The 23,861-nt window shown below is 55.5% G+C and overlaps 1 protein-coding gene across 1 annotated transcript in view; it reads right to left on the reverse strand.

The window, feature by feature from the left end:
- SHANK3 (SH3 and multiple ankyrin repeat domains 3) overlaps positions 1–23,861 on the reverse strand; it is a 289,287-nt gene that overhangs the window by 26,294 nt on the left and 239,132 nt on the right. The window contains exons 18-21 of the mRNA XM_030456676.1: positions 17,520–17,655; positions 14,678–14,758; positions 8,464–8,591; positions 7,651–7,756 (exon numbers count right to left, since the gene is read on the reverse strand). Coding sequence (XP_030312536.1) covers positions 7,651–7,756; positions 8,464–8,591; positions 14,678–14,758; positions 17,520–17,655 — 451 coding nt within the window. The remainder of the gene's footprint in view (positions 1–7,650; positions 7,757–8,463; positions 8,592–14,677; positions 14,759–17,519; positions 17,656–23,861) is intronic.

The following is a 23,861-nucleotide window of genomic DNA, read 5'->3' on the forward strand; positions in this document are numbered from 1 at the left end:
CCACCTGAGCTCTGCATGACTAATGCCATCATCCATCCCATCCATCCATCCATCCATCCATCCATCCATCCACCTGCTGATTCTCTCCCTGCAGTTTGCTCACTCCCTACCTTCTGCTGGTGATAGAATTCTGCTCCCAACTCCTCCTCACTCTCTCTCCTCCCCAAAGACACATCCAGTCAGGTGCAGAGGAACCTGGGGAGCTGCATCTGCTTTTCACCCCTCCTCACCATCACCCTGCCAGCCCCCAGCTAGGTGCTGCTCAGGAGCAGCTGACTCAGGCTGCCTCTGTCTTTAACCCCTGGTGGGTTTTCTCCTACCAGCCCCTCCTCAGCACACTGTGAACCCATGCAACACTCTCACCTTCCTGCAGCACTCCATGCAGAATCACCCCCTTTTCTTCCTCTGAAAAAGCCACTCATGGTTTCACCTGATGCCATCTGGTCCGTGAAGACCTTTCCCACTGCTTGCTTTGGGCTGTGGTGCTCCCTTGTTCTGTTCCCTTACACAAATCTTCCACCACCCCATTCCTGTTCTGCTGTGGTTGTTGCTTTTGTACGAGTCCTGAGGACAGCAGATGACACCTCTCCCTCAACAGGGAGAACCACGGGTTCATGGTTCATCATGAGACTCCTTGCTGCGGACCCAAGGCACCCAGAGACCCCCAGGGGCAGCCGGGGAACCCGAGGTCTGAATTAAGGACTGAATTTATGAGGTGCACTCCATAATGGCAGAGCAGGCTGGGTCTGTACAGACCCCAAAGAAGACCACAGGGGAAAGCAGTGCTGGGGACAAGGGTCCTCCTAGAAGGTGAGGGACCAGCTACAACAGCAGCCAAACCATCCTGGAAGTCCTAAACTTGGAATGGAGGGAGTGTATTTAAAATGCTAATAGCCAAAAGCATGGCTGCCAATTATCCATCTCCCACTGACTGGAATGTGAGCAGTCAATCCCTTGTTGTAAATATGTTCAGTTCTCCCTTTTATCTCACCGCTTGCCTGCTGCTAAATGCTGTGTTGGGCAAGGGCAGCCCTGGGCAGGGGCAGGAGCAGGAACAGGAATGGGAACAGGGGTGGGAACAGGAGCAGGAGCCTGACCAACCCCTGCAGCACTCAGAGACCTGGGCACAGCTTGGGGGCACCCAGAGCAGCTCTGTCCCATCAGACAGGGATGTCTGCCTGCAAGAAAAGGCTCAGCCAGATCCTCTCCAGCAGGCAGCATGGCCCCAGGGGAAGGCAGCTCCTTTACATCTGTCCTAGATCCTCCTTCCATTCCCTCAGATCTCAGCACAGCAGTTATCAGCACTCTGCCTGCCACGGGAACACTGCTGAGTGCCCCCCCTCCTCCAGACCTCCCTCATCCACCCCATCCCTGGGCTGCCAACCTGGCTGAGCTGTCCCAAGCTCTGCAGAGGGATAATGGGAAGGGGCTGACCTCTGAGGAAAGATCTGTCCACCACTAAAGGGAAAACCCTCTGTGTGCTGTCCATGATCTCTCACTCTGCCTGCTCCAGATCCACTGCCACAACTGGAAGATGAAAATCCAGCGACCACCAAACAAACCTGTTTCTTTGTTAATGGCCAGAGAGATTTTGTCTCTCAGTTCTCTTCAAAGAGCAGATACAGTCTCTTCACACAGCATATGCTGCAGTCCTGGGGTCAGTTCTGGGCCCCTCAGGACCAGGACACTGAGGGTCTGGAGAGTGTCCAGAGAAGGGAATGGAGCTGGGGAAGGGTCTGGAGAGCAAGGAGAAGGGATGGAGAAGTTGTGAGGAGCAGCTGAGGGCCCTGGGGGTGTTGATCCTGGAGCAGAGGAGGCTGAGGGGAGACCTTGTGGCTCTCTGCAACCCCCTGAGAGGAGGTTGGAGCCAGGGGGGGTCGGGCTCTGCTCCCAAGGAACAAGGGATGGGACAAGAGGAACTTTTGGCACAACTCAAGTTGTGCCAGGGGAGGTTTAGGTTGGAGCTGGGGAAGAATTTCTGCCTGGAAAGGGTTGTCAGGGCCTGGCCCAGGCTGCCCAGGGCAGGGCTGGAGTCCCCATCATCCCTGGGGGGGTTTCAGAGCCGTGGGGATGTGGGGATGAGGGACGTGGGGCAGTGGTGGCCCTGGCAGTGCTGGGTTTGTGGTTGGACTCCATGATCCCAAAGGTCTTTCTACCAACAGCAACAAGGCATCACCAGGATCAAAACACACAGGCCAGCACATGCAGGAATAAAGAGAGCAAGTCAAAACACAGTCTCTGGTAACCAGCAAGGACCAGTGGATCCTGCCTCTGAGCACTCACAGTAACTGGTCTGAACTGGGAGCCCTGGTGCAGGCCCCAGCTCAGCAATGCCACCAGCTCCTGTCCCCCTCTGCAGCACATAGCGAGCTCCTGATGCTGGCAGTCCCCACAGAGAACACAAAACCTCTCCATGATGCTGCTGGGCCCGTTGCCATAACAGCCTCAATCCCCGTGAGAATCTAACTCTGCACATTAATTTGGGCTCGCTAACGAGGCGGCTCCAGAGCACCCCTCACCCCTCCCACCCTTGCTGCCCCCGCACAGGGGCAGAGCAGCTCCCACCCCCCCGGGATGGAGCAGGAGGGTGCTGGGTGCTGCAGCTTTGTTCACAGCAGACCCCCATGCAGCCAAGGGTGCCCCCCCAGCCCCGAGCTGCTGCAGCAGGAGGAGCATCCCCTGGGACACCACATCACCCTGGCAGTGACAAGGTGAAGTGCAGCTGCCACCTGCAGCCCTCAGTGTCCCTCAGTGACAGGGGGACAGAAGCTGCTGCCACCCCTGCAAAGCCACCGCCGACATCTGGGGGACTTTGCTCAGCCCCAGCGGACACTGCAACGGCTCCGCAGACTTCCAAGTGTTTTTAGGTTCTGGTGCTGGAGCAGATGGCACAGCAGCTATCTTGGAAGTTTGACAAGAGTTTTTCTTCTCTGTCAATCTCCCCGCTGCAACACGTTTCTCATCTTCACATTTTTGTTGAAATGTTTCCTCTGTTCTGCTTTCTTTGTAGCCAGCTGAGGGTTAACTACCTTTCTCTCAAGAAATTTTTCGATGCAAACATGAGAGGCTTTGATCTTTTGTCACAAGTCCCCTGGAGCCTGAGCCAATTGTGTACTATGCAAATAATTCAGAGCACCTCACCAAAGAACCAAACCAACCAGCCAACCCCTGCTTGTTTTCCATCTAGTTACTTGCTCTTAGTAGCAAATTTTAACATGAAATCAACTGACTGTACCGCGCATGAGCCTGTCACTGTGGGTGTGAGATGACAGCTCAAGAAGGACTTCTAAAACAAGCCAATTGCAACCCAATTTCTCCTGCTGGGCTGCTTTCCATTTTAGCTCATCTGGAATTCCACAGGAATTAGCTGGTTTCTAAGAGCCCCAGCTGCGGGTGTGCAGTGTGGAAGGAAACCTGGGAACAAGGAGCTGCTGAGCCCTCCTCCCCAGGAGCTGCTCCCTTCACAGCAGACAGACCCTGCCCCTCCTGGACTGAGCACAGCCAAGAGCTGCCTGTGATTTGTGTTTAATGCTGAGTTGTGCTGGGTCCTTCTCCAACAGGGCATCTCCAGCTCTGCTTTTCACCATCCCTGATGCAGATTAAACCTGGTGGTTCTACTCCCCATGCTGCAACTCCAGTGCCTGGGAATCCCCTGCAAGGACCAGGGGCTCAGTGCTCTAGTGCTGACCAAAAAAGACCTACCTGGGATGCTACACCTGGGACTATGAGCAGACAAACCCTTCGCACAACCCAACCAACTTTACAGCTGTATAAACCCTGCAATTCGACCCTCCCCTTCTCACAGCTCTGGGCATACAGATCCCCAGTGGTACAACCTGCAGGAGTGTCACACCCCGAGGTGAAGGTTTCGAGGGTCTTCCTGAGGCACTGGCTCTGCTTTCACACCCCAAAAAAAGAGCTTTTTGAGGGCAAGAATTTAATATTTAATAAACACTTGCCAGGTTTATGATCTATAACTGATGAAGATGCTATTTCATACAATAGGTCACCCTTAGTATGATTTCCAGCTGTTTGTGGCTTGAACAATTTCCTCTTAGAAGCATTTTCACAAACCTTCCCGCACATAAAACAAACACCTAGGACACAGTGTGCAAAGAAGTGTGCATTTCAGACACCCCTGGCCAGGGCACACTGGTCTGTATGGCCCTTATGGCTCACGGGCACCTTCAGCTCTGAGATCAGAGGATGGTTTGTGTTGGAAGGGACCTTAAAGCTCATTTAGTCCCAATGCCTCCCCAGCAAACCCCCCCCCACGGGCAGGGACACCTCTGGAATAATTGCTGGAGATGACTTAGAAATTAACTTGATATTCACACTGTAAGGAAAGGTACAGCCCTGAGGAACCTTTCTGGGTGGGATGCAGCTGACCTGCAAAGAGTCTGTGCCACGGGAGATCCCCCAGCAACCCAAGATGTTGGCAGGCCAGGGCAGGACAGGACAGGGCAGGACAGGGCAGCTTGGTGTGTTGGCTCTGGGTGCAACTGCAGGGAGGGTGGAGTGGAGACACCCCAGCCAGGCTCTGTCATATCATGAGGATCCAGCTGCATAACTGATACCTGGGCCAACCACCTGTCCCCTTTGGACAAAACACTGTCCTATTGGTGAACTTTGCTCATTAGAATTTTGAGTTGCAGGTGACAGGACAAGAGGCAATGGCCTCAAATTGTGCCAGGTGAGGTTTAGATTGGATGTTAGGAAGAGTTCCTTCACTGAAAGGGTTATTGGGCATTGGGACAGGCTGCCCATCTCTGGAGGGGTTTAAGTCATACAGACATAGTGCTCAGGGATATGGCTCAGCTAGTCTTGTGAGTATCAGGTTAATGGTTAGACTTCATGATCTTAAAGGTCTTTTCCAAGCAAGGCAATTCTGTGATAATCTCATTAGAGTCCCAGAACACATCTCCACCCCAAAGCCACCCACCTCCAAGCTGTGACCTGCCCTCTGAATTTTCTCTAGTCTCTACCTTTAAATGCAAAGAGAGAGAATTTTGGACCAATCATGACAAAGGTAGGAATGACCAGAGTCACTCAAGCTCCACCTGAGAGGTAAACACCAAATAAAGTGGCCTAAGAGGTAAAGGATGTCAGGGCAGACACCACCACAGAGTAGAGACCCTGCAGACCAGCCCTGACCTCTGAGAGCAGTGGATGGGCTGAGCCCCCCTCATCCCCACGGGGCTGTGTGTTGGTGAGAGTCCAACAAGAGCCCCCCTGGGAAACTCAGAAATCTCTCTAGAGCCACTTAATAACTTAAGGTGTTTGTAGCCAGGCTGCATTACTCACAGCCTCAGTACTTGCAGGTGCTTTGCAGGCACTGACTTTAGCAAAGCTGGAGCACCTGGTGCTGCAATGAATGCACTGGGCTTTCAGAAGCCCTGAGAGACTTCTCTGAAAGACACCAAACTCCCCAGGTTTGGCCATGCCAGCTCCTGGAGTGCACCAGCCTGGCACTGGGTCATGTTATCACTGCATCCATAACCGGGACAGTTCAGTATCTCAAACATGAATGGACTAGTAATACAGTAGGGTATCACCCAGACTCTAAGCCCAGCCACTCCTGCCCCCCTGAGACCTGAGGATAAGCCAGAACACCACATGGGTGGTGGTGCACTTTCTGCCAAATTACTTTGCCCTTTAATGCAACAACCTCCCACTAGACCAGGCTGCTCCAAGCCCCATCCAACCTGCCCCTTGCATCATATCCAGGGCCTCCTCTGCACTGGCTCCAACAGCTCCGTGTCCTTCTGCTGATGGGGACCCCAGACCTGGACACAGCTTTACCCCAGGGGGGTCTCCCCAGAGGGGACAATCCCCTCCCTGTCCCTGCTGCTCACACTGCTGGGAAGCAGCACAGGACATGGGTGGTTTCTGGGCTGCCAGCACACTTTGCTGGCTCGTTAATTTTTTCATCACCCAACACCCCCAAAGATTAAAACATGAGCTAAATCTTGCTAAAAGTGCCTGTTTCCCTCTGGCCACCACAGCAGGTTCCTTTGTACCTTGCTCGTATGGAGATTTCTGCATTGGTAACATGCAAGGTTGGATGAGTCCCATCCCACATGATCAGTTTTACCTTCGTGACAAAATTAACTGGTTACTCCAACTCCAGCAAGTCCCTGGTGGTGCTCTGGTGCTCCTGCACCACAGCAGTCTCCTGCTCCTTTTCTACCAGGTACCTCAGCAGCACTGCAACCTGTGAGTACCTCAGCACTGCCCACACTGATGGGTTCTCCTCCAGCTCAGCAGTGTCAGGAGCTTTCTGCCTGGAGGTGCCATGGCAGGACAGCAGCTTCACTGACATGGGGCCTGACTACACCCCAGGGCAGCCCTTGAAACACCCACTCTTTTGTTTTAAGGTTCTCTCTGCTGGTTTGCTTTTCAGATTAATCACACACATTTGATTAGCTATCCATCACTCTCAGATCCATCTCCTGTGGGACAGCAGGTAGCAGCTGCTCTCACACAAACCACGTGAGGCATATATGAGTAGCAGTTCTGTGGTTCTGCACATTAAAATGCACAATTTGAACCCAGGCATTTTTCAACTATTTTTACATTTGGTGGGACTGTGCTGCTCTCAGTTGTAGCTCACAGCAGAATTTACTTCCTATTTCACTTCTGTGTGCTGAACACAGGATTTATTTTGGCATCACCATCACTATCACGTAAGGGGAGATTGAGCTAAGATATCAGGGAGAAATTGTTTGGGGTGAGGGTGCTGAGCCCCTGGGTGCCCAGGTTGCCCCCAGAAGCTGTGGCTGCCCCATCCCTGGAGGTGTTGAAGGTTGGATGGGGCTTGGAGCCCCCTGTGCTGGGGGAGGGGGCCCTGACCATGGCAGGGGTGGCACTGGGTGAGCTGTGAGGTCCCTCCAACGCAAACTGGTCTGGAATTTCATGATGCCTTAGAGTCAGTTAAAATCCCCACCCCAGCACACCACCTTCCTCTCTGCTCCCTTCCCTCCTGACCCGCAGCTCTCCATGAAGCCACACGGCATCCCCAGACCTGGCCAACACTGTGCCATGAGATTACCACCTTCCAAACCTCACAGATCCACACAATCAGGAGAAGAAAACGATCCCCCCCCCTCGTCCCTGTGCCACCAGCCCTTGCTCACTCTGCCTCCTTCTTCCAGCTCCCTCCTCCAGCACACTTGGGGTTTAATTACGCTGTGAAGCCTTTGGGACAGGGTCTAAAGATGCTGACACAGTCAGCAGACAAGTGCCTGTCCCAGACTGTCCCAGTTTTCCTTAGAAGAAATTCCTTTGTTCCCTGCTCCATTGTCTCAAGTGTGTCCCAGCCCACTCCTCCTGCTCAGCCCAGCCCATGGGCAGGTGGAAAGTCACCAACCAGCCCCGTGTGCCAGCACAGGGGGTGGGATAAACCCCAATCCTTGGCAGGGCTGTGGAGAGACTGAAAATGCAGGGGACCTCCAGGGACCTCTGGTCCAGCCTCCCCTACTCTGACCTGTGTTCGCATTTCAGGTTTCTGAGGACCATGAAGCCTTGGAGCAGAAGCCACATCAAACAGCCCCAAACAGCCTCTCCTCAAGGACCTTTGTGAGGGTGAACAACTCCCTGCAGGCAGGGACATCCCATGGGGACAGCCCTTCCCACCCCACCTGGCCTTACCTACAGATTTTGTCCGTGGAATTCCTTTGCGCAGGGACACGTGGGGCTTCTCAGCTCCTGCCAGGACCCCCGAGTGTGCTGCCATACCCTGGCGTTCGAAGAGGGACTGGAAGAGAAAAAAAAAAGTAAATTTCCATTCTGGATATCAGCAAGACCCCATATGGCATTGCAGTCCCCTCGCCCTCTGCATGTGGGGACACTGGGGCTGTCACCCTGCCAGAGCCTGTCCCTGCCACCCATGCCTGTAGCTGCAGACTGTCATGGCCCTGGGACAAAGGGGACCTCCCTGGGGACAAGGACAGACCCCAGCCTCACCTCCACCTTCCACAGACCATGGTCCGTGCTGCCCCATCCCGTGTCCCCAAACCTGTGCTACCGCCCCTTGAAGGGTTAACCCTCCTTCCCTTCCTCTTCAGTTTGTCTGTCCTGCTCCCCCCCTGTCTGTTCCTCCTGCCTGCTGCTCCTGCCTGCTCCATCCCTGCCTGCTCCATCCCTGCCTGCCTGCTCTGTGTTCAGGGTGGTGTGTCCCAGAGGTGGCTCTCCAGCCAGGCCATGGCAGCTCCTCTGGCTCAGCCCCATCCTGGCCCATTCCCTCCCAGGCTCCAGGAGCTGCCCCTCCAGAGCCCTCCTCCCGCAGGCGATGCTTTGCTGTTCCCTCATTCCTCCCCATTTCACCTCCCACCTGCATGCTGGGCTGACAGCTCAGGGCTCCCTGTGCCACCCTTCCCAGCCTGGGCTGCTCCTCAGCTCTCTCAGCCCCTGTCCCCCTCCCTGGGTTTCCCTGGTCCCCCCGTGCTGTCCCTCTGCCCTCACACTGATCTCTGCGGGTGTGATGCGCCGGCTGGTCGGACGCTGCTTCACGGTGGCTGCCCTGGAGTCTGCTTCCACCATGTCTGCCCTCAGCGCCGGCTCAGCCGCCGCCAGGATCTCATCCAACTTCTCTGGAAAGCCAAGCAGAAAAGCAAAGGGTGAGGGAGGGCAGCCGATCCCGGGCAGACCCCCCCCAGCCCTGGTGGTCAGGAGCAGCCGAGAGCCCCGCAGGGAGGGGAGCACAGGGCTGAGGATCCAACCACTTGGTTCTTTCCTCCTTAAGGTTGTGGGGTCTTAGTGTAGCCTCCCACCCACCACCATGGGTAACTAGCCTCCCAACAGCCTGGCATGGTGACACCACACTGAGCAGGCACCCCTGAGCTCTGGGGTCTGACCTGACAGCACCCAAAGGACAATGCTCCCAGCACTGACAGGAGCTGGGGCAGCTCCTTCCTCACACGGACAGAGCAAACCTCAGCCCAGACCTGGTTTTGATATTCAGGATGAGAGCAAGAGTTGGGGGTGTTGAGGCTGGAGAAGAGAAGGCTGCAATGGGGAGACCTTAGAGCACCTTCCAGTGCCTGAAGGGGCTCCAGGAAAGCTGGGGAGGGACTTGGGACAAGGGCCTGGAGGGATGGGAGCCTCCCAGGGGGAAGGGTTTGCAGCTGCAAAAGGAGATCTTGGGGAGTGAAAAATTCTTTGGGGTGAGGGTGCTGAGCCCCTGGCCTAGGTTGCCCCTATCCCTGGAGGTGCTGAAGGTTGGATGGGGCTTGTAGCCCCCTGGGCTGGTGGGAGGTGTCCCTGTCTGTGGTAGGGGGTAAGATTAGGTGACATTAAAGGCCCCTTCCATCCCAGTCTGGGATTCAAAGGTAACTGGGCACAGTGGGGGTGTGAGCAGCAGCTGCATGACAGCAGTCAGGGGAAACCTGGACCTTCAGGGACCACAAGTGATGCAGAGTCCATGGGACTCCACAGAGCTACAGCACAATCAGTGTCACTTCAGGATTTGTTTGGGACAAAGTGAGAGAGAAACTTGTGCCTGAAGAGCCCTGATGTGTCCATGGGCTGTGGTGTCAGCTGGGTGGTCCTTGTGCAGGGGTGCTGTGCTGGAGCCAACAGCTCAGTCTTGGTGTTCATCATGACTGCACACCTTCACCTTCATACCATAACCCCCTCCCAGGGAGAACACCTCCAGCACTCATCCCTTGAAGCTGACAAGTTCTGCCCTCCTTCAGGTACAGCTTGGGAATTCCTGGGCTCCTTTCAGCCTGACTGCTGACTGTGAAATGTCACCACTGTGGTGTGGGATCTGCTGATCCTGGTGACACAAGTGGCACAGGGAGCTCTGGACATCAGGGCTGTGTTACTACAGAACCCCAGCACAGCTGATGCGAGTCAGAGGCTGCTCCAGAACCTCCACAGCAGTGAGTAAGCCAGAACTCCTGAGTCACAGACACTAACAATGAACCCCAAAGATCTGAGAAGCCCAGACAGAAGGAGCAAGCTCTACATAAGGACAGACACCATGTGGTCTTTGCCAAGGGGACTTAGGTGTCTTCTGAGGCCAGCACCCTTGGTGGCAGCTATCCACCAAGACCCTGGGATTAAAGACCTACACCTGCTCCAAGGAAACAGCTCAGGCCAGCTCCAGAACACGCCTGGCACCAGACAGACCTCCATTAGCCAATCCATCCCTGCCTCTGGGGGCCTTCATGGTTCCTCTTCCTCCCTGCTGTGCAACTCACCATGGAGGCATGGGGTGGTTCAGGCTGATGGGAGAGGAGCTGACTCATCCCTCATGGCCACACACTGCTGGGAGACCACAGGGACATCCCATAGCCAGCCTCAGCAGAGTACAGCCCATGGGCTGATTCTGAAGAGGAACATGTGCCAGAAACCTGCCTCATGGGTTCCTCTGGAAGATGCTGCTGCCAGGGGAGCCCCAGTGACGCTCAGCCCTCTCCACCTGCCTCCACCTCTGGCTTTATTCCTCTTTCCATTAGAGTGCAGGGACACAAATTGCCACCAGCTGCCCATCCATCTGCTGTGCCCTTGGAAGAGATGAAGAACATCTTGGAGCAGACCCCGCCTGCCCCAGGCTGCTGGGGCAGGGATGAGGCACTGCTGGAGCTGCCCTGAAAAGAGGAAGCCCTCAGGAATGGGTCCATCTTGATGGCTCTGGATGTCCAAAACATCAAGAGCTCTCCACCATACACTTGGAGATGGCTGCCTTCAGTGGTAGGAGAGCCCTGGTGACCTTCAGCTGATCATTCTGATCCATGGGACCTCTGCATTGCCTCCACATCTGGGTACTGACAGATCCACTCAGCACAGTGGAGCTATGTATGGGGAGGTTTCTCAGAGACCTCCCACTCATAAGCCCTACTCAGCTTCACGTCTTCACTGTTATGATGGAAGACTTGGTCCCTCACGTTTCCTGTTCCTCAGGAAGCAGTTCTCTACTTCACATTACCAGGACAGAGGGAGTCCTGCTTCTGGGAGGCCAAGAACTGGGGTCAGGCCTCCAGACTCCCTCCCTCTGCCTGTGCCTGTGCTGGAGAAATGCAGAGCCCTGTGCTGGCACGGCATGAGCCTTCTGCTCCATTCAGGATTGTTCACTGCTGGCTCTCAGCCCTGCTAAGAACCTCTTGTCTTTGTATAGTGTCCCTCACAAGATGTCCACATGGACACCACTCAGTGTAAATGCCATGCAGAGAGCCTGATGGGAACCATCTGTGCCACAGGCAAGGACATCACGTGGCCTTCAGGGTGGGTGTCCCTCTCCACCAGTCAATACCAAACCAGCTCTCCCCCAGCTAACTGGGGCAAGCCCCTGGAGCTGCCACAGCCCCTGCCCACAGAGCAGGTTAAGTGTCCCCTCCTGCAGGGAGCACGGCTGCCAACTCACCCGGCCAAGCTCCAGAGCTCTGACATGTAAGAGATGGCACTTAGGGAGCCAGTGGGAAAGTGAAAAGTGTTTTCACCATGGAGCAAACACTGAGGAAGGACAACACCCCGGGGCATTCAGACCTGGAGGTCCACGGTGGGCAAACATGCAGTGGTGTCTGTGCCACGAGGAGCCTGACATGACCGTAGGGCTGCACCCAGAGTGCCCCTGGGGCTGAGCCTTCCCGTGACAACCAGGGGACGGGGACCTGGGACAGCCCTGGGTGCACCCAGGGTGCCAACTGGGAGGCTGAGGGGGGAGGGGCCCCAGGACATGCGGTTTCACTCACCCCCTTTTCTTCTCCGCATGGAGGCTTGGAATCAAGAAACAAAAGACAACGTGAATGGCATGCACAGTTCCTGCCTGCGCTCCCAGCTACAGCCTCTGCCTGCCCTGCCTGCTGGCCCCTGCCCTGCTGCTATCCCCCATCAGGATGGGACCCCGGTGCTGGAGCCCATCCCTGCCTGGCCGGGGGCTGCAGCTCCTTATGCATCCCCCTCAGCTCCTCGTGGAGCTCAGGGCCCACCTGGTAGGGACCGACAGGGGATGGGACCATCCCTGAGCCCTCCTCCTCCTCCCTCGGACCAGGAGAGCAGAGCCAAGCTGTGGTGGCAGAAGGTGTAAGACCAGGAGGAGGGACAGGTGGCATTTAATGGAGAAACTCTTTTCGAAAAGGTTTTAATTCCCCCTCCCTGCTCACCCTGCACATCTCCCAGGGCAGCTTCCCCTGCACCCAGCCAAGAAGGCTGATGCTGTGCCAGGAATATGTGTGTCCAAGGGGATCAGCACCACATGCAGCAGGAACACATTCAAGTATGGCTGTGGGCACAGGGGGTGTTCTGCAAGCTGCAGGACAGGACAGGCTTCAAGGAAAAAGGGCCAGGGACCATGCTGATGCTCCCTTCATGCTCCCTTGAAGGACCTGCAGGTAGAAACGTCCCCTCCACCACCACCACCATCCCCTCAGGAAAAGAGACAGAGCTCCTGGTAAAACCTGGAGCATCGACCACCAGAAGACAAAGTGCAGGAGGAGGAGGATCATTCCCCCATTTTCCCTGTGCTGTACTCCCTGGGGATGTGTGGTGGGATTGGACACAGTATCCCCCTGACCCATAGGCCACCGAGCAGGGACAAACCACTAGATCCTCCTGGAAAACACCTGGTCTAAGGCCAGTCACCATCTACAAACCCCTGCCCTGGGACACATGGGCAGCTGCTGCTCCTAGTTGCTCTCCAGGTGGAAAAGAAGCAGCATCTAGATGCAAAATCCTCAGGGAGACCTGAAGGACTCATGTTTAGTATATTCTCCAGCAGAGGTCTTTGTTCATTGTGACTTCCTGTTCCACAAGCTCACCCTCCCCACACACCTCGAGCCCAGCAGCTCTGCTTGCCAAAACACATGCAAGGGTGTCCCCAGCCCCACTTAGCCCTGGCTGCCCTGGGGTAGGTGGTCCCGTGGTGGTGCCCCCGACTACACTTGGCACTTGCAAAGCCAAATGCTATGGTGGGGGTGGCCTCTCGCTCTGCCAAGGCGCCTGCATGGTACACACCAGGCTGGCAGTCACTGGAGATGGGCACGTGCAGCTGGGGAAGATGTTCTCAAGGAGGCAACATGCTGCCTGTGTGTGCAAGCAGGCACCCATCACACCCATCACACCGGCTGGCAATGGCTTTCAGGACCAGCAATCAAGAAGTCAAATAGGAACCTTGTGGTCTGCACAAAGGGAAGAGCAAAAAGGGGAAGAAAAGGACTACTGTGAATCCTCTCCCAATGGCTACAGCAAACACAGGGCCTGCAGGTTCAATAATAATACTAAAGGTCTGAAGAAGCAGGGAACAGGTCCTGGGTGAAATCAAGCCAGTGGGTTCAGCATTAAATAAATCACAGTGGCCAACAACCTGCTGGTGCAAACCCTTAAATGCTCAGACTTGTCCCTCCAAACCCACCTTTGTGTGTGAGCCTGAACCCTCAATGTCTTTCTTGCAGGAGAACCCTGCAGGGCTGTAAAGCCTGGACATGGATGCAGCACAGGGAACAGAGCAAGACAGGTCATGGACCTTGCTTACGTGCCCTGAAAAAGAGGGGGTGGGGGTGCTGGGGTCTCTGCCCAGGTCCTGCCTCTCTCAGGGGGGGTTTCTCCTTCCAGGCCCTGTGCCACAGCCAGCAAGCACAACTCTATGCATTGACAGGTTTTTGCACAGCAAAAATATGAATTAAAAAAACATTAGCAAAAGTGTGAGCTGGGGCAGTCGGCAGTGCCACAGACCGATGATTGGGGTGGGGGCTGGCAGCATGTCCGACCCCCACCCTGTGTCAGTCCTGAAAACCCTTTTTGGCAAACCCCACCTCCTGTATGCCAGAGCTGCATTCTGGAGCATGGCTGCCCCCAAGGAGGGGTCCTTCCTCTGCTCGATGGGCCACAAGGGCCACCTGGGCACCATTCTACTTGCCAGCCTCCCCACTGGCATTGCCATCACCAGCAGAGCACCTGTTCAGCCCCCTCCTCTGTAGTGCAGTGGGAACAAAGGGGGCAAAAAAGGCAAATCTGAGCACTGAGGGAAGGGGCTGGTGATGGGAGGGGGTGAGACCTGCACCCCAATAGCCCTTGGTAGGTGGGATGGAGCCCAAGCCATTGGAATGGTGTGGGCTTGAGGTGGGCAGAGTAGGAGGGGAGGTTGAAGGGGTTCAGCACAGCGTACTGGGAGCACAGAACAGGCGTGGGAGTTGAGGGGCTCCAGGAGCGCACAGGAAGATGTCGATGGAAGCTGGGACACCAAAGACATCTGGAAACGTGGGTAGGCTCAGTAGTGACAGCAGAATGTGTGAGTGTGTGTGCATACGCAAGTGTGTGTGCGTGTAAGGGGGAGGGCAGCTCAGCTCCTCTGGCAGCACACGGAGCCTGCTGTGGGCAGAGGGAGATGGAAACACGGGGCTGTCAGGGGCAGCCCGATGGAGGGAGTGTGGGGGAGACAAGCCTCTCCGTGAGCCCCCCAGCCTCGTCCCGCTCTCCAAGGAGGCAGCACTGAAGGGGTGAACCTGCTCTACGGGGGGGGGGGGTCCCAGACCCCTCCAGCAGTGGGCTCTCAGCCCCCCACACCCGCTACGATGGAACTGGGAGCAGGAGGGAAGCGTTGCCCGGTCCTGGTGCTCATGCAGACCCGGGAGAAGTGAAGTTGTGCGAGCACGATGCCTGTGCTGGGCATGGCCCTGCATGCTCCTCATGCTCCTCATGCCCCCCCCATGCAGGCACCGTGCCCCCTGCCCCTTACCCAGCTCCTCCAGCTCGGCTGTCATGGACTTGGATCGCAGCGTCAGGGTGGTGCTGGGCGCTCTCTTGGGAGGCGGCGGAGCTGAAAGGAAGAGAGACGGCATTTTGCATTTCTTGTCCAGGAACTTACGAGGAGTGGCCAGATGCAGGTGCCACTTCTTCTCCACAGCCTGGATCTCCTCGTACTCGCGGGATGAGGAGTCGCACTGCTGCAGGATCTTATTGAGGCTGCGTGTGGAAGCAAACTTCTTCATGGTCTCGGAGTCGGGGTCCCGAGCAGGGGACAGCCCTGGCGCCCAGGCGTGGGTGGCACGTGCAGGCTGCCCAGGCCACCACAGCCCTCAGCGGAGCAGAGTCCAAGTCATGTCCCCGGGCTGCGCCTGCCCCCCTGCAGCTACCGGAGATGCTAGGGCTATGGAAGCCTCTCGCGGATTAAATCCGTCGGAGGCAGCTGGCTGCCTGCCTGCGGGACTCAGCAAACAGCTTTGATGGCTGCTTCCCCTCCGCACACGCCATGGGTGGAGGGTAGGAGGGAGGAACAAGTCCAGCAGGCCTGAGCTCAGTCTCTCGTTCCCGCCTCGGCGCGGCCCCCAGCGAAACGCAGCAGCCCACCCACCCTCCGCGGCCGGCTCCGGGACGGGGCGATGCTGGGCGGCCCTAGCCCAGCGCTGGAGGCGGTCGGCACATGGCGGGCGCGGGGCGACGCGGGGCCGTCCCCAGGGACCCCCTAGCCCTGCCGGCCCGGGGGATGCTGCATGCCATCAGCCCACCGGAGCGGGGACGAGTTGAAGGCTCTTCCTCTTCACTCGGGGCGCCTCCTCCTCCTCCTCGCTGGCTGACAAAGCGGGATTCAACGCTCCCGGCGTTGCCGTGGCAACCGGAGCTCCAGGCTCGGCTGCTGCATCAGACCCACCAGGGGAGGGTGGGCAGAAAGCGTCAGCCCCACACGGCATCCAGCACCCCCCCGAACAGGGCAGCTGAGGAGGGGAGACGGGGGTCCAGCACCCTCCTGACACGGACCCCGCGGGGGGCTCAGCTCCGGGCCCCGCACTGCGAGAGCGGCTGCCCAGCTCCGGGGGCTCCGCGGTGGGCAGCAGCTGAGGGGCTGGGGGGTGGAAGCTGCAGGAGAAGCGTGGAGCTGCACCGGGGGAGGGGTCCCAGCAGCGGTTCCTCAGCCTCAGCCTTTCCCACAGCTCGTGCTTCTGTGCCGTGACAGTGTAATTACAGCTCTGCCTGTCAGCCTGCAGAGCTGCCGCCCCCCCAGGCCCCGTGTGCTGCACCCAGACCCCACTCCCCCAGCTCCTAGCCCCCCGCACAGGGCTCTCAGCCCCCCAGAAACGCTCCTGCCCAGCAGCCTGGTTCCCTCCGCACTGCCCAGAGCGGGTGCAGAAAGGGACAGCCTGCCCCTGCTGCCAGCTGCTGCCAGATGTGCCCCTGCCGTTCACAGCTGGTACCCCCTGCCCCAGGGTCTGCCCTGCCCTGCCCACCACCAGCACACCAGCCACCACCATGGTAGGGGGTTGAAGGTCTTGGCTCTGCCCCAGGGCCCCTGTGGGAGGGCAAGTCCCACCCGTGGCCACCAGCCCCAACCTTGGCCGTGCCCCCAGCAGCTCCCAGCATCGGCATTCCCAAGAGAGGGAATGGGCACTCCCAGCCCATGGAGGCTGTCCTTCACCCTGCCACCCCCTGTGCTCTCCTGGGCATTGGCCTTGCCCTGACCCCTCCGAGTCTCCACAGGGACAGTTCTGCCCACTGACACCCCACACGCAGCAGGGGCAGCTCTCCATCCCAACCCCCCACCACACACAACAGCGCTAGGGCTCTGCCATGACCCCCTCTGCACCTCAAAACAATGGCAGTCCGACCTCTCTCAGGGCAGAAGGCTCTTTGTTCCCCAATACAGCACCCACAGGCACCAGCAGTGGTTTTCATCAAATCACAGACTGGTTGGAAAGGACCTTAAAGTCCACCCAGTGCCACCGTCAGCCCAGGGGGCTCCAAGCCCCATCCAACCTTCAACACCTCCAGGGATGGGGCAGCCACAGCTTCTGGAGGCAACCTGGGCAACCAGGGGCTCAACACCCTCACCCCAAACAAGTTCTCCCTCCCTCCTTCCCTGCCCAAGATCTCCTCTCCATCTCCCCTCTCCCAGCTCCAAACCCTTCCCCCTCGCAGGCTCCCATCCCTCCAGGCCCTTGTCCCAAGTCCCTCCCCAGCTTTCCTGGAGCCCCTTCAGGCACTGGAAGGTGCTCTAAGGTCTCCCCATTGCAGCCTTCTCTTCTCCAGCCTCAACACCCCCAACTCTCTCAGCCTGGCTCCAGAGCAGAGCTGCTCCAGCCCTCCCAGCAGCTCCAGGGCCTCCTCTGCACTGGCTCCAACAGCTCCGTGTCCTTCTGCTGATGGGGACCCCAGAGCTGGACACAGCTTTACCCCAGAGGTGTCTCCCCAGAGCGGAACAGAGGGCTGTGAAGGAAGCTTTCAGCTTTCACTGACTGCACACACTCCAGGCAAGGACAGAGCTGCTGCTGTCCTGCAGCCCCCTTGGGGACAGGACCTGCAGGAAGCCTGGCCAGCAGCGGTGGCTATGCCTTACCAACCCCTACCCCTGCCCAATCCACCACCCCCTCCCAGCATCTCTTGGTGTGGCACAGCTGCATGTGCCCTGGGTTCCATGCCTGGCATGAGCAGATCTTCCCCCCATGCCCTTCCTCCTTGCCAGTTGTAGCTCAGTAGCCTCATGGCCATCCACCCATGCCCAGATACTCCTGGCAAACCCAGGAGCATGAAGGTGACACTGAGTGACAACCCCCCCTGTTGGGAGAAGCAAAGGACTCCACACCTACCCTTCTTCCGAACAACTTCTTCTGACTCTGGCTTGCGGCTGACAGACACAACCTTCATCACCAGGTGGTTCCCCCCTTGCCGGATCAAGGAGACCACCTGCTTGTGCCCCACCTTCACCACATTGACACCATTCACCTAGGACACAAAGAGAAAGAGGAGTGTCAAGGCTGGCTGGCACAGGGCAATGCTGATGGACCCCAGATAATTTTTCAGGTTCTTTTCACAGCCTGGTATCTACCAGGTATTACCCAGTGACTATCAAGTAGCAATGAACACCAGGGTCTCCATGGGACCCTCACTTTGGGTGCTCCTGGGCACCCCTTGGCTGTCTGGAGCACAGAACAGCTGCTTCAGGGACAGCAACCCCAGCTTAACACAGGACACTAAGGGCTAGCCAGGAAAGACAAGATCATGACATTTTGCAGAAAGGGCAGAGTCCCAGTGCCACACTTGCCCAAGACCACTGGCCCGACCCTGTCACTCTCTGAAACACCCTTGGCCAGAAGGACATCAACCCCCAGCGGCCAAAATGTGCCCAAGCTGGGTCAGGTTCCAACGTCTGCCAAGGAACACTTGCTCTTTGGAGTGGGAGTCGGGATAATTTGAGATAGGAAAAAAATAACATCCCTGCTGCTGCTGGAAGCAGAGGGCAGGAAAGGTCCTTCAGTAACAGCCTCAAAGTGTGGGTCCCATGGTTCCAGGCCTTTTCTGTGGGAGGTGGAGTAACACTAGGCAGGGGCTCAACACCAGGAGCCTGCAGCTCCTGGGCAGCCAGTACCTCGTGGGCAGCAGTGAGAAAAAGCAGCCAAAGGGCTAAAGTAACCCAGAAGGTGCAGAATAGATGTCAGACAGCCCAGATGACAGCAGGGGAGGCTGCTCAAGCAGGTGCTTGTACTCTGCAAGAATGCCTGGGGAAAAAAACAACTTCTGCAAAATCTGCAAAACAACTTCTGCAAATTCTCGATTCACCCTCGGGTGCCTGGAGATACCTGCAACCCTGCAACTGCAAATCACCATGGCTGCACACCCAGATGAGCGAAGTTTCTCTAACTCTTGCTCTTGAAAAATTCAAAACACAAAGAGAAGAACTCATCTGACAAACAGGTTAGCTCAGCGAGAAGATGGCGTGAAGATTTTCAGCTCTTTTTCAGCTTCAAAGCTGCGCTGAGTCAACACGGCGTGATAAACCCTGTGAAGGAGCTGGCAGAGCCTGGCACTGCAGTGGGTTCAGACCTGTGGGGAGGGGAGCTCCTACCCATGGAAGCAAACCAGGAGCTCAAGGTGCTGGTGCCTCTGTCCTGGGCACTGCTGAGGCTGCACCCCCAATCCTGGGGTCAGTTCTGGGCCCCTCAGGAGCAGAAGGAGATTGAGGGGCTGGAGAGTGTCCAGAGAAGGGAATGGAGCTGGGGAAGGGTCTGGAGAGCAAGGAGAAGGTCTGGAGAAGTTGTGAGGAGCAGCTGAGGGCCCTGGGGGTGTTGATCCTGGAGCAGAGGAGGCTGAGGGGAGACCTTGTGGCTCTCTGCAACCCCCTGAGAGGAGGCTGGAGCCAGGGGGGGTCGGGCTCTGCTCCTGGAGCACCTCACCACCTCCCAAGGGAAGAAGAAAACCACCAAGACAGAAAAGAAGAAGGTAGCAAAACAAACACAGCAAAACCCCTTCCTCCCCAAGCAGACCCATGCATGGACGGTCCACCACACCGACCACCCAGGGCTGCCCAGTGTCAGAGCAGCTCGGGGGGGACATGCACACAAAACACACAAACCAGCTCTGATCCCAGGCTGTGGTGTGCAGGGATGACTCTACAAGAGGAGCAGCAGCTGGGATTCCTGCCCACTGAATTAAACACTCCAAATGACTGCTGGGCCTCAGATGAAGAGGTGCTGGAATGAGGAAGATCAGACAGGCAGTGCTGGAAACCTGTGTGGGTTTGATCCAGCAACAAAGAAAAACTTGTCATAGAATCACAAAATCGACTTGGTTGGAGAAGACATTTAAGATCATCAAGTCCAACTGGTTTGGCCTGGAAGAAGACAACAGATCAAGAATCAAACGACACAGAAAGTGTCTATAAAGCCCAAAAGAACATAGATAGAAATGTGAAGACACTGTGTGGAACCTGGGCATTAGGAACTGCTGCCTCTGCCTTCTGAGGAGCCAAAGGATGCAGCAATGCTGGCAAACTCCAGGAGGACTTCCAAGATGAGGGAGAGGGCAAAGGGTGGAAGACGGGCCACCATGCAATCACATGCAAAGCAGTGCTTCTAGGGAAGAGCCATCTGAATGTGCTTCATGATGCTGAACATGGGCCTGGTGGGTGCAGCTCCAGAAAAGTCTTGGAGCTGATACTGACAGCTCTCGAGAATCATGGACTGTGTGTACAGCAGCAGCCAAAAAAGCAACAAAACCTGTCAGGGAGCGGATGGAAAGCAAGGGGGGCAGTGCCATGTGGGGCTGTGCTGATCCTACACGTGCCCCTTGGTGATGTCTGCAGCAGCTCAAGGATGAAGCAGTGGAACTGGAGAAGGGCAGTGAAGGGCAACTGAAATGGTCAAGGGGATTGAGCAATTGCCCTGTGCAGACAGGTGGAGAAGGCCAGGACACTCCTGTTTGGAGAAGGCTCAGAGAGATGCACGGCCAAGGTGTACAGACACCAAGGGGACTGAACAGGGCCATTGCTGCCACCATCCCCAGGACAATGACATTGAATGCTGGAAGGCCAAGGGAATGGAACACCCAAAATGGCCAGGCACAGGTGCTCTCCTTAATTCATAGCATCTTGTAATGCTCCTGCCAGGACACGGAACTGGGCTAACGGAGCATCAGTCTGGTCCAACAGGACATTTAATACATTGTCTGATCCCTCCAAGCTGGGCAGGATCCAAAGCTTTAGCAGTCTGTCAGATAATGTTCCCATTCTCCTGATCAATGCAGCAGCTTTTCCATGCTCCTGTTCCAGCCTGAATTAATCTTTCTTGAACACAAATTTTTAGGGTGGTGGGTATTACTCCAGAGGAGCTCTCACATGACTTGAGCAATAGCACTAATGTTTCCCCCCCTGTGACTGACCAATGACCCCTCCAGCAGAAGAAAAGACAGGCAAGGACTCTGTGCTCCTGAAGCTCAAGGAGGCACACAGAGACCAGAGCTGCTGCAGGGAAGGTTGAACCAATCTCAGCATCAAGGGACTGGCAGGCAACCTTTGGTTTAGATCACCTGGCTACAGCAACTCCATGGATCACTCAGCTCTACCCACTGAGCAGGGCAACCAGCTCTGTAACATCATCAATCAACAACAACAACTTATATTTGTATTTCAGTGCAATGCTGTGTCACCCTGGTCATCAAAATCCCAGATCATGTCCAACAACTCCCAACAAGTGATGTTGGTATGAAACACCAAAGCTGCCATGTGTGGAACATCTAAAAGCAGCTGGTCAGAGAGAACTGGACTGTGCCCTGGGTTCAGCACATCTGGCTGTTCTACAGCACGAGAAAAGTGCTTCCTCAAAGAGATGACTCCTGTGTGAAGATCCATGCAGTACCCAGCACGGTGCCAGCAGAGCTGGGACAAATTAAATTCTCCCAGCTCAAGTCAGGCTGTGGGAAAAAGAGAGCAGAATACTGTCCCCAGGCAAGGAAGGAATCCTTTAATGGTGATGAGTACATAAAGCCATGACAATGCAGAATTTGATTGTTGAAAGAAGACAAAGGCACTATCCTTGCAGCTTCAGCCAACATGCTGAGGTCCATTTGGAACACTTCATTACCACAGTGATGTTAACCAGCAAGAAGCACTTTGAGAAATGCATGGCACTGCTAGAAAACTGGGGGAGCTGAGTTCTGAGGAAAGACTTGAGAGAATCCAGCATTATGTGGGATCTGGTGTGGGTCTGTACGTAAGAAGCCTGACCCAACACTGCATCACTCGAGTCACGCACAGTCCCAGGAATACAGAGTCACTTGGAGGAATGCGAGCTCTGAAGCCTGAACTGATTTTGCTCTGCTCCAGAGCTCTGTCATGGACATCCACCAGGAGGATGGTGGGTCCATCAACCAGCATATGCATAGAGCATTGGGCAAAACTCAGGGGGCTTCATGGGTAAATCTTCATCAACAGGAACAACCCTGACATCACTCCAGAGAGCGCAGCTCTGTGAATTTCTGATCCCCAGCTCCACCCTTCCAGTATCTCATTGCACCCAGACTGGAGAAAAGATGCAGGATTATCCACATCCTAAGATGTCTTCTGAGAACTTGAGTTCTGAAGTCTCTTGCCCACCTTCCCAGGCAATCACATTCTCTGGGCGCAGGATGTACTGGTGCAGATATGCTTTGTAATGGGATTTCACTGAAATCCATCCCTGCAGGTACCCTGAGATCTGACACGAATTGTCACCCTCCAAGCTGATAGACTTAAACCTCCACACACCAGAGCTGCTCCCCTCATCAACCCTGCTTCACCTCCCCAAGCAAGATGGGCCCCTGAAGCCTCAACGCTTTTTCCAGCTGGTGAACGGTCTCAGAATTCCGCCCCATCCCACAGCCTGAAACTCTGCCTTGCACCACAGACGTTCTACTCATCTGCCAAAGCTGCCACCAGAACACGCACGTGCACACAACTTGGGAATCTTGTCCTCTGCAGACACCAACCCCCTCTGCCTCATCCTGGATGAGCACCCAAGGCTGACACAGCCAGCTTGGAGACACCCGTGTCCTTTGCCATCTCCTACTGCCCCACTCTCTGCTTCCAGCCACCTCCCTGGCTGCGTCTGCTGAGACCTGGAGGTCCTGGTCTCTCCACAGCAGGGAAGCGATTCCTCTGCCCCCTCTGCCACCTGCAGCCTCACAACACGGGGGTTTGGCACTACTGGGAGACACCGACAGAAGCGCTGAGCTTCGGGGGAGTCCAACGCTGCCAAGAGGCCTCACCCCCTGAGCTGCTGCTCTCCAAAGAGGCCTCTGCAGGGCTCCGCCACCCTCCCAGGCCACCTTTGTTCCCTTAACCCTGTTTACTGCCCCGTTCCTGACAGACGAGCCACACGGTTATTAAGGAAATCGAGACAACCCTTGTGAACACATCCTCACCTTCACCAGCCCCAGGGTGCTGCCGAGAGGGGAGCGGGTTTGCTGCCACCTTCCCCGGAACTGCTCTGCACGGCATTAATTGCGTTTTCATTCTCTAATTTGCTGTTGATTGTGCAGCAAATTAATGGGTTCATTATTTTGCCCATCAATACTCCCCAAACAAGCTCTGTTTTCTGAATCACCTATTTTGTACCCTCAGAATACTGGAACAGCAGCAGCCCTCTACCAGCTCTTGGAAATTTCAGAGATGAGCAAGATTTCGAGGTGCTCGCATCCATGGTTCAGACAGCTCCGCACCCAGGCTCATTTAGACACTTGGGTAGATGTTATTCAAGCCTGTTAATTTGAGTATGTTTATTTTTAGCAAATACTATCTCACTTTCTCCTTGGTTACAGCTGGGAAACTTTCTGTTCCAAGCACATCATATGGATTGATACATCCTCCTGATTTGTTCCAAACTCAGAACAGAACATTTCTCTCTTTTTTTTTTTTTTTTTTCCCCCACCAGAATATACAATTTTACCTTTTACATATAGAAATAGATCTCTACCAGACTTTTCTTCTTTTTTTTTTCCTTCTAATGCTCTAAAATTTCTTATTATCTTTACGTATTGGCCTTTGATATTTTCTTTGGCTCGCTTTATCAACCTCCTACACACTTTAGCTCAAATTAACCACATTTCCTTCTCCTTCCCTTGCTAACCTTTCCAGCAAGCAGGGGATCCATGTGTCTGTACGCAGTATCAAACTGCTCCTTCCTTACCTCTCTGAACTGGGTGATCTCTTGCCCAGCAGATCTCCCTCCCCCCAAGTTTTTGGGCTGCGTTTATTAATGTGTCCTCAAATAGCCCTGCTGTACACCTGCCTGCTTTGATTGGAGCCATCAAGTCTTTTTTTTTAGCCTGTCAAATAAAATTCCTACTGGAGGACATCAGCACCAGAGGCAGAAGGGACATTCAGAAAACATTCCTCAGCTGAACTCACCTCTGCCACAGCAGCTTCTCACCACCCTACACACCCCAAGGTGACCCCAAGGTCACTTGTTAACTGCAATTTTCTTTTCTTGCAACAATGATTTTGTAGGACTGCAGAATACAAACCTGAAACCAAAATATCCACAAATTTATATCTGTGTTTCTAATGCTCAGAAGATCTGTGTGCACAGGCATGCATGCTCCATGTCTGCACTGCATTGGAAGTGTTCATCACCAGCTACAGGCTTCTCAAGAAAAAAAATAAAGCATCTAAAACCTGC

The sequence above is a fragment of the Calypte anna genome, chromosome 10 (assembly GCF_003957555.1).
Source record: "Calypte anna isolate BGI_N300 chromosome 10, bCalAnn1_v1.p, whole genome shotgun sequence".
In the NCBI taxonomy this organism is placed as follows: Eukaryota; Metazoa; Chordata; class Aves; order Apodiformes; family Trochilidae; genus Calypte; species Calypte anna.